Source organism: Schistocerca gregaria, chromosome 3 (genome assembly GCF_023897955.1).
Source record: "Schistocerca gregaria isolate iqSchGreg1 chromosome 3, iqSchGreg1.2, whole genome shotgun sequence".
Taxonomy (NCBI): Eukaryota; Metazoa; Arthropoda; class Insecta; order Orthoptera; family Acrididae; genus Schistocerca; species Schistocerca gregaria.
Genome location: NC_064922.1, coordinates 192,885,211 through 192,901,549, shown reverse-complemented (window position 1 = coordinate 192,901,549; position 16,339 = coordinate 192,885,211). Strand labels below are relative to the sequence as shown.

Below are 16,339 nucleotides of genomic sequence, written 5' to 3'. Positions count from 1 at the left end.
CTGGTTACATTTTTCTAAATGACTTCCATGGTAAATTGACCTTTCAATGGAATGCATTGCTTGTTGTAACTGATCAACCATCAAACTGATGGAATTAGTATGGGTACACTTAATTGTAAATATGTTTGAAAATTGATGAGACCAGAGGCAGCACACATATCAACTTGAAAGTTGAATCGAACACTAACATCAGCTCTTACCAACTGACATCGGGACTCATCTGACCAGGCCACGGTTTTACAGTCATCTAGGGTCCACCAATATGGTCACGAGCACAGGAGAGGCGCTGCTGCAAACCATGTCGTACGGGTAGCAAAGACACTAGCGTCGGTCGTCTGCTGCCATATCCTAGTAACGCCACATTTTGCCACACTGTCCTAACATATACGTTCGTCGTACATCCCATGTTGAACTCTGGGCATATTTCAGGCAGTGTTGTTTGTCTGACAACTCTACGCAAACGCTGCTGCTTTCAGTCATTGAGTCAAGGCCGTAGGTTACTGTGCTGTCTGATGTGAAAGGTAATGCCTGAAATTTGGTATGCCAGACACATTCTTGACACTGTGGATCTCGGAATATTGAATTCCCTAATTATTTCCAAAGTGGAATGTCCCATGTGTCTATCGCCAACTATCAGCAATTCTTCTTGAGCGGCAATCGGAAACCTTTTCACTTGAATCACCTGAGTACAAATGATAGCTCTGCCAGTGCACTGCCTTTAACTCTGAGGAGCGTGAGACAGCGATAAACACTTATACACATGGCGGTATTATCTCGTACACATTGTATAATGCAATGGCCGACGGCCTTCACTTCACAACAGAGAGCAGCGGTGTTTTGTGTATAGCTGTCAGCGCTAACAGAAAAGCAACACCACGTGAAATAACGGGATAAATCTATGTGGATGTTGAATGTCCTGCCAGCCACCCGCAGTAGTATGAGCAGTTGAGTGGATGGTGTGGAACATACAACATTTGATCTTGTGAATAAGAGACGGGAACAACAGATGTGAGGTGACCCTGTCACTCACATTTAGATCAATCAGCCCACCAGTATGGACTGTCATTTCTACTATACTTCTGAAAACTGTCTGGGCCAGGTAGATAAAGCTGTTGCAACCCGGAGCAACATGAGACCCACTGTTAATGTGCAAAGGGATGCACGGGCTGTTATTTGTGTACTGTGATGATATCATTGCTGGCTGCCAAATCTTTCACAAGCCAGTTCACTCTTTACCATGACAGTGTCCATGAAGGAATATATGTGACAAACTGTGTGAAATGCAACACCTCACCTAACAAAGGGTCATGAAACTGTAAAGCCTTTGACCAAAACTCTCTATAAGGTGCTGCATGAATGATCATGTCGCTGATCATGCCTCCTGCATACGCATAAAAACCTTGTACCAGAGACTTAGTCTCTGGAGTTCAGCCACCAAAGCTTGGCAGGATTGACCTGGTTGCTCGCAACATTGGTAAAATGCAGGGTGATCAGAAATCACGTGACAATGTCTTTGATAGTGACACTTAACAAAGAACAAATTTTGTTGAAAGTCAATTTGTTGGATTCTGTCAGGAGTGATCATCCTGCACAATAACCGATAAGTTTGTGCCAGAATCCATGCTAAGACAACAGATTTAGCAATATCATCAACTTTTATCTTTGCAGTGCTGTTTTTCATATGAGTCACAGTCTTCTCATTTTTTCTCATATGGTGGGAACAGCAAAGGGCTGACAATCGGCTGCTGCTGTACTCTGGCCAGGAGTTTCTCCACATGCTTTTGACTTTCCACTTAGTTAGCCATCATCAGCAATTGCATAACAGGCACAGGAGATGATTTGGCAAAGGTGACTAGAAAGAAGGAAATGCTGGTGACCGTTCAGCACACTAAGTCCATAGTTCAATGAAAAGTTCACTATCTTAAGCACCAGCCAAGTGCCACAATTCGTAAGTAAGTTTTCACAGTTTGAGCAATAGAACACGCACAGGTTCAGTCAACAGTCATCAGTCATGTTGTGGCACACAACACAAACAAACAATGGTTTTTGAATTTGTTTATCTGATGCAACACATGACAGCATAACATACAATAACCTGAAACTGCCCACAGGTGACACAAAGTCAGTATTGTAACAACATCCAAATCTTGATGGCTGCATGGTAATTAACAGTTGACAGCACAGCCTAAACTAAGACTGGGGCACACATTAGTGTAGATATACACAAGCATAGATGTCACTGGTGTTGTCCGTGCAGTTTTGAGTTGACACGTGCAGCCAGTGCTGGAAACTCGCACTGGAGGCCGAGGGTGAAGCCTCTGGTCTCTCTCCCCACACCTGCAGATAGCAAGCCTTAGCTCAGTACATCAAGCAACATCTGCAGTGTGCTGGTACAGCCAGTAGCTTGTGCGGCCAGAGTAGCTTACAGACCTGCAGCAAGACTGACGGTCGAAGGTGGTGCTAACTGTGGGTTTACCACACCTAATGTTTATGATAATCTGTTGCTAGTTGTTGAGAAGCCTGCAGGAGATGCTTCGGTAGCTCAGTTGGTAGAGCACTTGCCCGCGAAAGGCAAAGGTCCCGAGTTCGAGTCTCGGTCGGGCACACAGTTTTAATCTGCCAGGAAGTTTCATATCAGCGCACACTCTGCTGCAGAGTGAAAATCTCATTCTATGAACTAAATTATTCAGCTAACGAAAAGGAGTTGTTATCTATTGTTTGCCCGCCGAGTTAGCCGTGTGATCTATCACACTGCTTTCTGGGTGGGAGGCATGCCGGTCCCTGGCACGAATCTGCCCGGCAGATTAGTGTTGAGTTCAGGTGTGCCGGCCAGTCTGTGGATGGTTTTTAAGGCAGTTTTCCATCTGCCTCAGCGAATGCGGGATGGTTCCCCTTATTCTGCCTCAGTTACACCATGTCGGCAATTGCTGCGCAAACACTTTCTCCACGTACACACATACCACCATTCACTCTACCACGCAAACATTTTGGGGTACACTCATCTGGTGTGAGATATTCCCAGGAAGGCGAAAGGGGGGCGGGGGGGGAGGAGCCACCTCTCCATCGTTTCTAGGGCCCGGTTCAATACAATACAATACAATCTATTGCTTGGAGTTTACAAATATTCCAAACACTAATCTAGGCGTTAAAAGTAGTAGTATATACACACCACCAAGCCTAAGCATTCTTAATGGAGGATAGAATACTATACAGTCAGTTAATGAAGTGTGTCTTATTCTTACAAGAACTTAGAGTAGAAATAAATTATGTAAAAGGTTCACTTAACATAATGCCTGATGGACTTTCTCAACTGCCTATAGGAATGAATAAGGAGAGTACAATGGAGGTCTTGGAGTTATTTTTAGATTTAATCTTGTGTCCAATAGTTATACTAATAATGATGTATAACTTCTACTTAGACTGTTAAAAGAAGGACTGAAGTCTGATGAATATTTTTGTGATACTGGCATATCATGGGATCAGAGAACATTGTCAGAGAAGGAAAAGAATACTTGGTTGTTAAATGAAGATACTTTGTTTTGGAGGATAAACAAGGATTCAAACGACTGAGAGCTGTGTTTTCCTCAACTAGCGGTAGAAGATCTGATTTGGTTTTTACAAAAACGCTATGAACAATTTGGAGTATGAAAATGTATTAACATATGATGAAATTCTACTGCTTTAAGAACTCAAGTAGGGAACTAAAGAGAATTTAAGGACCTATGAATTATGTCCAAAGTTTAAGAAAGTGAATAAGGCAGTACCTTATCAAATGTATTTAGTAATACCGAAAACTTTAAAATGGTCTGACATCAATGGATTTATTTTGACATTTATCTGACAGAAGATGTGGAGTGTCATACACATTTCCTGCAGTTGAATGCTGGTCAAAATATGTTAAGTTACGCCCTATAAAATTAGCAAACATGGCGATTATAATGAACTGTTTAAGGATGCATTTTAAGATGCAGGCAACCCGATAGGTTGTCAACTGATAATTGAACACAGTTTGTATGTCACAGTTACAAGGAATTTTTGGCATGGTAAGGGGTAAAGTATTTCACTAAATATTGGGTTGGTTCGTAAGCTGGTAGCATTTCTCCATAAGTTTAATAAACACAATATATATACCTAACAGAGATTTTAATCATCTATAATACATTCTCCTTTACCATTTACAAGTCTACCAACAATGTGGTAACTTTTCAATTCTGCAACTGTAGATCATGTTTTGAGGTGAAGAACTCATCAAGCCACTTTCAGAGTACATTTTCATCAAGAAGGGAAGTTCCCTGAAAGTTGTTCAATAGAGAGCAGAAAAGGTGAAAATCTGAGGGCGCAAAATCAGGTGAAAAGGTGGATGCACAGTGGCTTCCCAACCCAGCTCCTGTATAATGTTTTTTATCAATCTAGCAGAATGTAGGTGGGCATTATCATGGAGCAGTATCACTTGACGCAGTCTTCCTGGTCATTGTCCTTCGAGTTCATGTGCAAGACATCTTGGTTGTTGACAATGAATGTCAGCAGTGACGGTTACACCTCACAAAAACAATTCATAGTACACCAAACCGTCGCTGTTCCACGAGATGCACAACATTATCTACTGTGGATGTGCACAGAGCTTTTTACGGGGAATTTCTGCTTTGTTTGGGCACAGCCATTCATTCTTTTCCTTACGTTTGCATAAAGACACCATTTATTGCCACCAGTAATGAATCTGGATAGGAATGATCAGTGTTTTTCACAAGCCAATTAATGATGAACCAGCAGAGATGCACACATAGCCACCTGCTGATTTTTCTGACTTTTGGTTTACAGCACGCAATATAAATTCATCTAATTTCTGAATCTTCTCCATCGCATGCAACTGTCTCAAGGTGTTGGAATGATCACAGTTCATCATCACATGTGCCAGAATGCATTTAAATGTATTCATGAAACCCTGCAGGTCTTCCTGAATGTGAACAGTCACTAATGTTAAAATGATCCTCCTTAAAATTAGAAAACCATTTTCTTGCTGTTCTCTGTCCAATTGCATTATCCCCATACACAGCACAAATGTTTCTGGCTGCTTCCACCTACTGTCACCCCTCTATTGAATTCAAACAGTAGAATATGCCGGAGATGTGCCAATTTCTCCACTTGGCACTCCATTTTATAGTGTCCATAGCTCTGCTCACTACCTCCTCCCAATGATAAAATGGCGATATGTAAACAAATAGCAAGAATGAACTACACAGAAAAAAATGACAACTGATAAATAAATCCACAGCAACTGGCATACCAAAATCCAAAACCAAAACGCTACAGACTTATGCACTATCTTAATACCATACTCAGTCTAGTGTTTCAGAAAGGGTAATGAAGAAAATTGGAAAACTTTGTTCTATGTATTGCTTAAACAGGCATAACTACCTGGGCTGAAACAATACTAGAATTTCAACTCATATTAAATGAATTAATATATTCATCAACAGGACTTTCCCCTGTGGAAGAATTAAACAAAATATTTATCAGAGAGTCATTGCTGAAGTTCAAATGGCCCAAAAGGGTACTTTGCATTAATGAGAATGTTCAGATAAAGGTAGAGAAATATCTAGTTAAAAATACAGGGCAGAGAGTAAAAAACCATAATACAAGGGCTACAGAACCAGAGTTTGAGGTGAGAGGTAAGGTATTAGTGAAATCTTATTATCCTTGTTTGACTCTAAAGGAGACTAGTAAATTTTTCCATAAATACAAAGGTCCTTATTATATGTCAGGCATAGCACATCCAAGAACAGTATTTTAAAAGAGTTTGTAAACAATGGAGAGAAACAGTTATACAACGTAGACTTCATTAAGGGATTTGTTATGTAAAGTTATGGCTTTGGGGGAGCTCACAATCTGTGAGTGATGCCTGCCAGGTCCCGGCTGTCTGTTATTTTATTTCCTACTACAGTTTCTGCATAATGGTCTCTTCATCTTTTACTGTTTTGTCTCCTTTAAATTATATTTTCTTTCACTATCCTATCTATAACACTCAAATAATGATGGAAGTACATTAATAATTTGTACTTAGACAATGGAATTGTGTGATAAACTAATAAAAGGTACCTACAAGGCAAGCAACAATGTACATTACTCTCAAAAATATTTTTTTTAAATATGTTTTTGATATACATATCCAGCTGTATGAGATGTAGATGCTGGAAATTTCACATCAAGGAGGGGACGGATGGGAAGTGCTAAATTTAGACTAAGTTGCAGGACTTGCAAACGCTGTAGTTAGATCCAGGTGAGATCATAGAGATCATAGCAGCACCAACGAATATCATTTTTTGATAAACTAATGGAATTATTTAAATACACAATATGTTTTGGTCACTCTTGTGGGATGTAGAGGAGTACTTAGAAGAGAGAAGGTGAGGAAACTTAATAATCAGATACGGATACTAAATAAAGTAGGAGTATGTTTAACTCAACATATGGGAGCAGAGAGGGGAGAAATAAGGTATATAATGATAATTAGGGTGGTGTACTCTTATATATAAACTGGTAAACAAATAGGGTAGGTGTACCAAGAAATGAGGACCTACGCCTTGAGAGAGGAAAGAGAAAAAATGGGTATGAACATCATTTCTGTGTGGGAGGTTATATGATGTGTGAAATATCCTTTTGAGAAAGTAAATGTCAGTGGTAGCTTCTACAGATGTAGAAACTAAGATTTTGAGGCTTTCTTCAAAGTTGCAGATTATAGGAACCTATCTGAGTTGCTACTTTCTAGTTAATACATAGATTTAGAAAATAATTAATAATGAGACAGGCATATCAGCTTTCTATTCTATCCTTAAGGAAGGTAGGGTAAGTAAAATAGTATAGTATACAAAACTCAAAAAGTTATTAGTTGCTGAAAAATGTAACACCTCCGGTTTGATTGCAATGACTATAGAAGGATTAATATGTTCACCAAGCAGCAGCAGGATAACACACACATAAATAAAGGTTTTAACTATGCAAGTTTTCAGAGGCAGTGGCTCCTTCTTCCAGCAGAATGGGTTGAAGGGGAAGGCAGGGTAGTGAAGGAAAAGGACTGGACAATTGTAGGAAAACGGGTAGAATTCACCCACAACCACAGGTCAAAGGAGACTTACCAGACGGGTTGAGAAGGATAATACTGTCAAATATTTGTTATTTTCATAATTATGTAGAATGAATAAGTTACAGTAAATTATGTGCTGTTATACAGAATGGAATGCCTACTGTAAAATAGGCCAAGTAATATGTGAGAATGACTCATCAGAATTTTCTTTGATAGTTTAGTTTGTTATCTGGTTGGAGTTACTTGTTGTGTTGCTACTCTCTCTCCACAGGCTCTCAATCACATATTTTAGAACAAGTTTTTGAGGCCTGTGGGAGTGAATTTGGAGAGTCCGTTCTGTTGGACTGGTGAGCATCTCCATCCTCTGAACCCACAGATGAATCGCCTCCCCTCCCCCCCTCCCCCCATCATCATGGAGAAATCTTTCAGGTGAGAGCTCAACAGTCTTTGGAATCTGAGTTTTGCCTTCTTCAGTTTTAACATTTTAAGTCTTACCTTTCCTTTCTTTCTTGTCCAGCAGTAGTACCGTGTGTATCCTCACTCTTTCCACATTCAGCAGTTTCCATTACAAACACTTTTACTATTCATACACGTGCTGTATCATGCAATTGCTGAATCCTGCTATGAGTGCATGTGAGTGTGAGTGTGCCAAGTGTAGTGTTGCTGCGTCTGTGCACTTACATCAACCTTCAAGCATATAGTGTGGGTCAGCCACTAGTGGCCACCTGTAGGAAGCGTGCACACAGCCTGGTCACTGCCACACTGTCTACTGGTGAACTGCGCCTATATATGCACACAGCAGTGCTGATTCACTCTCAGTTTGTACTGCTCACATAAGTTGTTCTATGTATCGCTTATGTTGCAACTTCTATATGATTTTTGTCTTGTTATGCATGCCATCACAAGGGGCTTATTTCCGTTATTGTTCAGAGATACATGAATAAAACTATATTTTTGTTACTTATATCAGTTTCATGTATTACTTGATTACTCCGCGACTGGCAATGAGTTTGGAATGGTTTCCGTATGACCAGTCTATAAATGCGGTTTCATCTGCGTTAGTCATTTGGATGCAATGCTACCAGTCCTGACTGAACAGCTTATTATTGCAGTAGCCACTTTATTAGTTTCCAGTAACAGACAGGTTACTGTTCCAACAGTCTATCCACCCACTTTTCCTTCGTATGATGATTCAGCCAAGGATTGGGAAGCTTACAGAAAAACAGACAGCAATTTTTTGCTGTCAGTGACAGACTTGAATTTGTGCATAGTCTTATTCCTCTCATGGATTCTGCCTAAGGTGAATCAATTACTAAGCCAGCTTGACCCTACACAAGAACTGTCAGGTCTTACTTTTAGATCACATTTGCAGTTTATTACCCAACTACCATTGCAAATGAATGCATGTCACAGCTGCATGAATTGAATTCTACTGATGCTGCATGAAACCAAACCAGTCATACAGGGCCTGGGCAGCCAAACTGCATGGCCTTACCAGTAAATGTCAATTCATTATTGATGCCCATAATGACTCTTTTTCGCACTCTATGGTGCATGACACAGCTCTGGACAAGGAAGTACGCCAGAAGATTTTTCTCTGTGAAAAGCTCCCACTGTCAGAAGTTTTTCAAATAGTGCAATCTTTTGAAGTTTCTCAAGCAAATGGAAGCATGGGGCAATGGGGGAGTAGTGTCACAAGATATGCCCATGAGTACAACAGACGGCTTATATGAGGAAGCGACAGTGGCTGGGTTAAACATGTGTGCCCAATGCTGAGCAGACCAAAGCTATGACCACCACAGTGCCAGCATCAGCATTCTCTGTTTCAATCTTGTCCTTTCTGTTTTGTCCAGCATGAACATTTGTGGTGCCCTAAATGCTGGGGTATTTGTAACACTTACTAGAAGAAAGGACACATCGCCTCTGTGTTTTGGGCACCAAAGGTTTTCAGGATATGAACATGGACATTCTTGTGACTTCTCCCAAGTTGGTTATCATTAAGCATTTTTTGCCAAGTGCTCTGGCTATATGTTAACATATGTGCTGCAGTGACATTATTGAATTCTCAAACGTTTGTGAGTTTAGGTTTGCCACCGTTAACACTGGCCACGTGGAAGCTGGTCATTTATAACAAAATGAACATCATGCTGTTGGGACAGTTCATGGCATTTGCCTCTTGCAAGTCAGTGGTTCTTTCTATTACATTTTTTGTGGTTGCTGATGCTAGTGCTGAGAACTTGTTTGTGATTGACACATTTCAGGCATCTAGATTTTCTATCACCAACACAGTTCACCTTATGTCTGATTAAGTACCGTATTCTCAATTTAAAACACTGCATGGTGAGTTTTTGGACTTTTTTTTTCGAACGTATAGTGTGTGCTAAGAATTTTTCTGCTCATATTTATTTGAAATCCACAGTTCGGCCATATTTTTGTCTTGTGCATCACTCCCAAGATCAGGTGAAAGTAGAATTGGACAGACTTCAATCTCTATGGGTGGTGCATCATATTATGGCTAGAGAATGGTATCTCCGCTGGTTATAGTTTGGAAGCTTCGGGGAAACTTCGCGTCTGTGGTGACTTCAGCTCTAATGTCAATGTGCAGTTGATAATGGATATGTGTCCTCTCTGATGTCAGGAGGAACTGTTGTGAAAAATATTAGGTGACCAGTACTTTTCTAAAACTGATTTGTCTGAAGTGTATGTGGGGATAAAGTGTCTCAGCAAGTTTTGATTTTCAATACTTCTTTTGGTCTCTATCAACATTTGCACCTTCCTTTTGGTGTGGCTAGTGTGCCTGCTATTTTCCAGTGGTTTTCAGAGTAATTAACTATGCCTGTCCCAGGTTTCATTACTCATCTGGATGATGATGTTGTCATGGGCTCCTCTACAGCCTATCACTTGAAAAAAATGTGCACTTCGTTTTCTGTCTTACAGTCTGCGGGCTTCCACTGTAACCTTATGAAATCTCAATTTTTTTAACCTTCCATTGTTTACTTGGGATTCGAGATCTTGCAGGATGGGGTGCGCCCCCTGCTGGACCACATATCTACTGTTACACCTATACCTCCCTGTTACACCTATACCTCCCCCCCCCCCCCCTCCCATCTATAAAGGTGCTTCATGCCTTCCTTGGGAAGATAGCCTACTACCACAAATTCCTGATGTTTACAGCCACATTGGATCACCTGTTGCACGCTTTTTCACACAAGAATGTACCTTTTTGCTGGAGCCTGGATTGCAAACGTCCTTTTCAAATGGTGAATTCTAAATACTCTCAGTCCCTTGTTTAGCTACATTCTCTCCAGACCAATGCATAGTTTTGGTGACTGACAGCTTCACAGTACAGCTTCGGTGCGGTCCTAGCACACCGATATGCTGACGGCTCTGAACGACCTGTTGCTTTCACCTCTAAATCTCTCACACTGGCCCAGCAGTGTGACTTCGACTGTAAAGAATTGCTTTGCTTCCATCTTGATAGTGAAACACAGTCTGCAGTCGAGGGTTTCCCAATTATAGCTTGTGCATAATATCTACTCTTGTGCCGACTCGGTTCTCCACCACATGGTTTGGTTGTTCAACTGACTCTCATTATGTTCTTTTACTTTGTACCACTCGAATCACTTGTTCTTTGTATCGCTTAAGTTGCACCTTTCTATGATTCTTTTGTCTTGTTACCTGTGGAGTCATGAGAGGCTTATTTGCATCATTTTTCAGAGGTTATGAATAAAGCCATATTTGTGTTACTTGGATCAGTTTCATGTATTACTTGACAACTACAACACTTAAGCCTGTTTTCACAGGACTGCCCTAGACGTAGCAATAACAAGTAGGTTCCAGATGAAGTTACGCAACGTCTAATTTTACCAAAAATTGACACTTACGTGATTTCCATTGGAAGAAATAAACAATGTTCGCTTATCCTGATTTAATTGAAGAATGTGAAAATAAGCTAAAGGTTAACTGATTTACCAGCCCTCTTTGCAGTTAGTCCACATTTGTGTGTAAATTAAGGCTATGGCATACACTGGGTGATTATAATTAAATTTTCCCTATTTAACACATTATAATATGAAAACTAATTACCGTATGAGGACCAAACTTGTTACCATTAATGTCAAGAACATGGGGAAGAGAAATAATGCAGACTCAATTCAATTAAAACACTTTTAATGTGCAGCTACGGTACATCATACCATTACATATCAGTACCAGTACTGCTACAAAAGGACTCAATCTGGCGCCCATCAGTGTCCAGAAGAGTCTGAACAAGCAGGAGTGCATTCTGCACAGCAGAACGAAGCATGTCCATGGGTATACTGGCTACCTCTCTTGATATGCTGCACTTCAGATTGGCACATGTGTGAATGTTCCCCTAGTAATCCCTGTCCTTCAAGTAGCCCTACAACCAGAAATCACAAGGAATGCTGACCAAGCATTTGGAAATGATCAGCTGATTATTCAATTCTTTCCAAATGTGTTTTGGAGAAGCAGGTGAACTTCATGAGCGATGCATGGTAGAACCCCATGTTGCATCAAAACTGTTGGGTTCAATGCCTGTCTCTCTTGTAGAGTGGGCATGACATGCTTGCGAAGCATATCACAGTAACTCTGGCCAGTCACACTGGTAGCCTTTTGACCTTGAGTGCCAACCTCTTCAAAAAAGAATGGGCCAATGATGAATGTAGCCATGAAGCCACACCATATGGTGACACATTCACCATACAGAGGAACATCATGCACAGTGACTGGAGGTGAAGATCCCCACACTTGGCAATTCTGTGTGTTCATCTCACCCATCGGGGAAAAATGAGCTTCATTTGTCCATAGGATTGTCCAGGACAAACCCTTGTCAACTTCAGTCAGTGCGAGAAAGTGGAGAGCGAAGTCAACATGTCGTCGTGCATCCTGTGGTGCAAGCTGCTGCACAATACAGATCTTGTACGGATACCATTTGAGAATGGTTTGAAGCACCTTTCATACAGTGGATCATCGGATGTTCAACTGTCAAGACACAGGGCACACACTGTCTAACGATCAGGAATTGCATGCAGAATTGTCTGCCATAGCAATAGTGATTTCATCTGTACCTGTCGTGCAACCGGCTGTTAGCCTCTTGCCGGAGCGACAACCAATTCTCCAGTTGTTTCAAACTCAACCGGCTGTTAGCCTCTTGCCGAAGCGACAACCAATTCTCCAGTTGTTTCAAACTATTTCATCATGCTCTGCACAGCATATGGAAAAAGAAGGCCCTTCCGTAATGCTTTCAGCTGGAAATATTCTCAATGTGCAGCTGCTGCATCACTGCTGTTGTGATAATAGAGCTTCACCAATAATGTCCTGCTCCTTTTGTCCAAGGTCATGTTGATACATCAACAAGTGTACTGTGACTGGTCAGTTGTGTGAGACTTACGAATCACGATGACCGATCATAGCACCTGGTAGCCATAGTTGGAACTGGACGGTGGTACTGTGATGCATGGGAATCATGCGCCCCATACTCTGGACATTAATGCTCCCAAGTTTGGTGCTCATACGGTATTTAGTTTCAATGTTATAATGTACTAAATAGGGGAAGTTTCATTATAATCACCAAGTATACTATGGTAAAAAAATTTATGAGTGTGTTATACATAAGGAATTTAAAGTTGGATTGCCAGAATGGCTACTTTGTAGCAGTGTTTGAGTAGCTTATGATCAAAATAGTTTAATGATAGGTACATAACAAAAAATAGTTGTTCCGGGTTCTAGTTTAGCATGATAAATCAATGCCATGCTGGACAACTATTATTTATCCATTTATTGACGTTGTGGTGACATCATTTGTTTAAGGGCGGGAAAAGGTGGTGTAACATATCACTTTGGTGAAAAGGAAATGAGCGTTTGGTGTCACTGGCCTGGAGGCCCCTAGCGGGGCAGGTCTGGCCGCCTTGGTGCAGGTCTTATTACATTTGACGCCACATTGGATGACCTGCACACTGGATGGGGATGAAATGATGAGGAAGACAATACAACACCCAGTCCCTGGGAGGAGAAAATCTCCGCCCAGATGGGAATTGAACCTGGGCCCATAGGACGGCAATCCATCACACTGACCACTCAGCTATCGAGGCGAACATCAGTTTGGTAAAGCAATGTGTTACCCAGACTCTGTTAACAGGTGAATGATTATTAGGACAGCTGAAAGTATTTTTATTAGTTGAATACTCGTGGTTTAGAATCACATAATGGCTGGAAGTTTTGTTATTGTATGTAGCCTGGTGTAGATGGAAAATGTGTGTCTTCAAGTGGGGATGGCGGTGGCAGTTTACTGTACTTTGCAGTAACTGCTTGCTTGGCAGTTACTCTGTGTTGCGAAGCCCAGCTTGGATAAATGGGGCACACCACTGAATAAAGAGTGTGCCATGACAGTGACGAAGATGTCAAAAAATACAAGAAAGAGTGTCGTTATCTGTCAAATCAGATAGAACATCTGCTGCCGTCACATAGAAATTATGTTAGACCATGTGGAATACATGCACTATAATTCTACATGCAGTATTCCTCCATTTTCACAAATTTTGATGGAAGATGCAATATTTACATTATTAGAAGAAGTACTTTGTATTACTTAGTAGAAAGTTGCAACAATATCAGAGTTTCCAGGTTCAACCTCAAGAACAACTGCAGTGGAGTAGTAGTCCAAACTTACTTAATCAACATTGTTTTATATAAACATGAAATCAAGAAGTAGCAGTACAGGGCTGGATGAAAACATTTTCAACTGGTACTAGGACAAAATACTTAAATAACAGTTCCGTTGCTGCAGAGGTCTGTGGTAAACTCTGGCTCTAGGAAGAGTTAGTTCTTTCACGTAACTGATATAGAATGTACCAGGTACCCCACTACATCCAGTGACCTAAAGTCAATACAGTGATTTCAGTTGCCGTCTGACTCTAAATTCATTTATCTATAGTACACTTATTTACCTCTACATCTCTTCTTTTGTACCCATGTGATAACAGAGAGCAGGACACTTATGTTGCAATGACCTTTTTCTTAGTCTTGTTTTATTATTCATATTGACATTTATAATTTTCTGTATTTCTCACAGAAATTAAATTTTTCCTTCATACTCTATTACAATATATCCAATGTGATCTTAGGAATACAATATACAGTTGCATTCACCAAAATCAAACTACAATGAAACAAGTCTTATCTCAGTTTGAGAGCAAGTTACTCCACAAGTACAAATACAGCTACTTGATCTCTTATGAGCAAATTGAACTATAGTTACAAAATCATGAAACTGCAGAAGTACATTACCAAGTCGTCACTGCACTCACTGTATGAATCAGAGCAAGCACATATGTTCCGGGCCTAGAGCACCAAGAATGGATATATATGAGACCATATACATGATCATATGTAAATGTGTAAATGGAGTACAGATGATAACTCACCATTTCCTTGTGCTAAATGTTTTCTTTTATAAATTAGAGAACCAGTAGCACCTGTGGACAAAATATAAGACAGTGTAAATAAATAATGCACATCAATCTTTTGTAACTGTGGTATAACAAAAAAGTCTAAATTGACAGGATGAACAAATTATCACTCCAGCAGTGTTTAAACATTTTCTACAGTTATTACTGTGGTTGTCAAAAAATATCACTCAAAATTATAAAGCAAGGGTAAAAAGATAACTACATTTTCAAGTACTGCAAATAACTTGAAACTGGAAAACTTGAGTGATGTTATAGCGTTATTCTCATAAAATAAGAGTAACGTTTAGCTACTGGAGTCAATGTAAGTTTCTGCTTTCTGGGTGTTAACATTAAGACATTTGTTCGTAAAAGGTACTGTCTTACTTTTAACTCTTTACATTTTGGTACAGCCGTTTTGAATTTCTGTTGACTGCCTTATTGTTTAACAGCGCTAAGAAACAATCACACAGTGTGTACAGTTCACAGTTTTGTTTGAGTCGAAACAGCGAACAAAAAAATCTGCACTTCCTGACAAAAGCAACTAGGGGAAATGTCAAAATGTCTTTTCAATAAAAAATGACAATTCACCTGGAAACCCAAAAACTTGTAAACCATCAGTTTTGCCAAGAAAGGCTGAAGAATCAATGGCATCATATTCGTATGGAAGAGTATTATAACTCCAGAATGAGATTTTCACTCTGCAGCGGAGTGTGCGCTGATATGAAACTTCCTGGCAGATTAAAACTGTGTGCCCGACCGAGACTCGAACTCGGGAGTTCGAGTCTCGGTCGGGCACACAGTTTTAATCTGCCAGGAAGTTTCAGTATTATAACTGTTACAGAACATATAATGTAACTGGAAAGATAAGAAATCTACTCACCAAGTGGCAGCAGGTGAACATACCTATAGGAGAGCTTTAGGAAAAGGGATAGAGTTCATAGAAATCACCCACATCCCCGGGTTAGGGTAGACTTACTAGATGAGATGAGAAGGAAAGACTTTCCTTCTCATCCTGTCAGTACGTTTCCCCTGACCCAGGGTTCTGGGTGACATTTCTTGATCTACCTCTTCTCCTAAATCTCTCCAGTCTTTTCCTTCACCTCTCTCCCTTCCCCTTCAACTCTTCTGCCAGAAAAAGGTGTCACTGGCTTCAAAAGCTTGCATACATAAAGCTTTTTTTATGTATGTATTCTCCTGCTGCCACTTGGCTAGTAGATTTTTTATCTATCCAATTACATTACATCGTGTAACACTGATTATTTCTGTTGCTATCTTGGCACATGGAGCCATCATTCCTTCTCACACAACCCTCTTGAGAGTCTTTGTTGTCATCTGTCTTGCTCAATTCAATTCAATCTCTTTATCCATTCGTTTACAATATACATTTCATGGATGTAGTCAAACTATCATCTGTTTTCTATCTTATGTGCTAGTCCGTCTGTTAGTTTATCTGTACCACCAAGATTAATCAACACCTTGTCCCTAGTTTTTTGTTCATTACACTGCATGGCCTGCTCTTGATTGTCTCTCGACAATTTACACTCCTGGAAATGGAAAAAAGAACACATTGACACCGATGTGTCAGACCCACCATATTTGCTCCGGACACTGCGAGAGGGCTGTACAAGCAATGATCACACGCACGGCACAGCGGACACACCAGGAACCGCGGTGTTGGCCGTCGAATGGTGCTAGCTGCGCAGCATTTGTGCACTGCCGCCGTCAGTGTCAGCCAGTTTGCCGTGGCATACGGAGCTCCATCACAGTCTTTAACACTGGTAGCATGCCG

The 16,339-nt window shown here is 40.5% G+C and overlaps 1 protein-coding gene across 6 annotated transcripts in view; it reads right to left on the bottom strand.

Annotated features, from left to right (window-relative positions):
- LOC126356293 (uncharacterized) overlaps window positions 1-16,339 on the bottom strand; it is a 312,745-nt gene that overhangs the window by 270,495 nt on the left and 25,911 nt on the right. For 5 of the 6 annotated variants that reach the window (XM_050007188.1, XM_050007190.1, XM_050007193.1 and 2 more), the window contains exons 2-3: window positions 14,527-14,577; window positions 14,390-14,443 (exon numbers count right to left, since the gene is read on the bottom strand). In XM_050007188.1, coding sequence (XP_049863145.1) covers window positions 14,390-14,443; window positions 14,527-14,529 — 57 coding nt within the window. In that variant the 5' untranslated portion in view covers window positions 14,530-14,577. The remainder of the gene's footprint in view (window positions 1-14,389; window positions 14,444-14,526; window positions 14,578-16,339) is intronic. The other variant, XM_050007189.1, reaches the window with a different exon arrangement.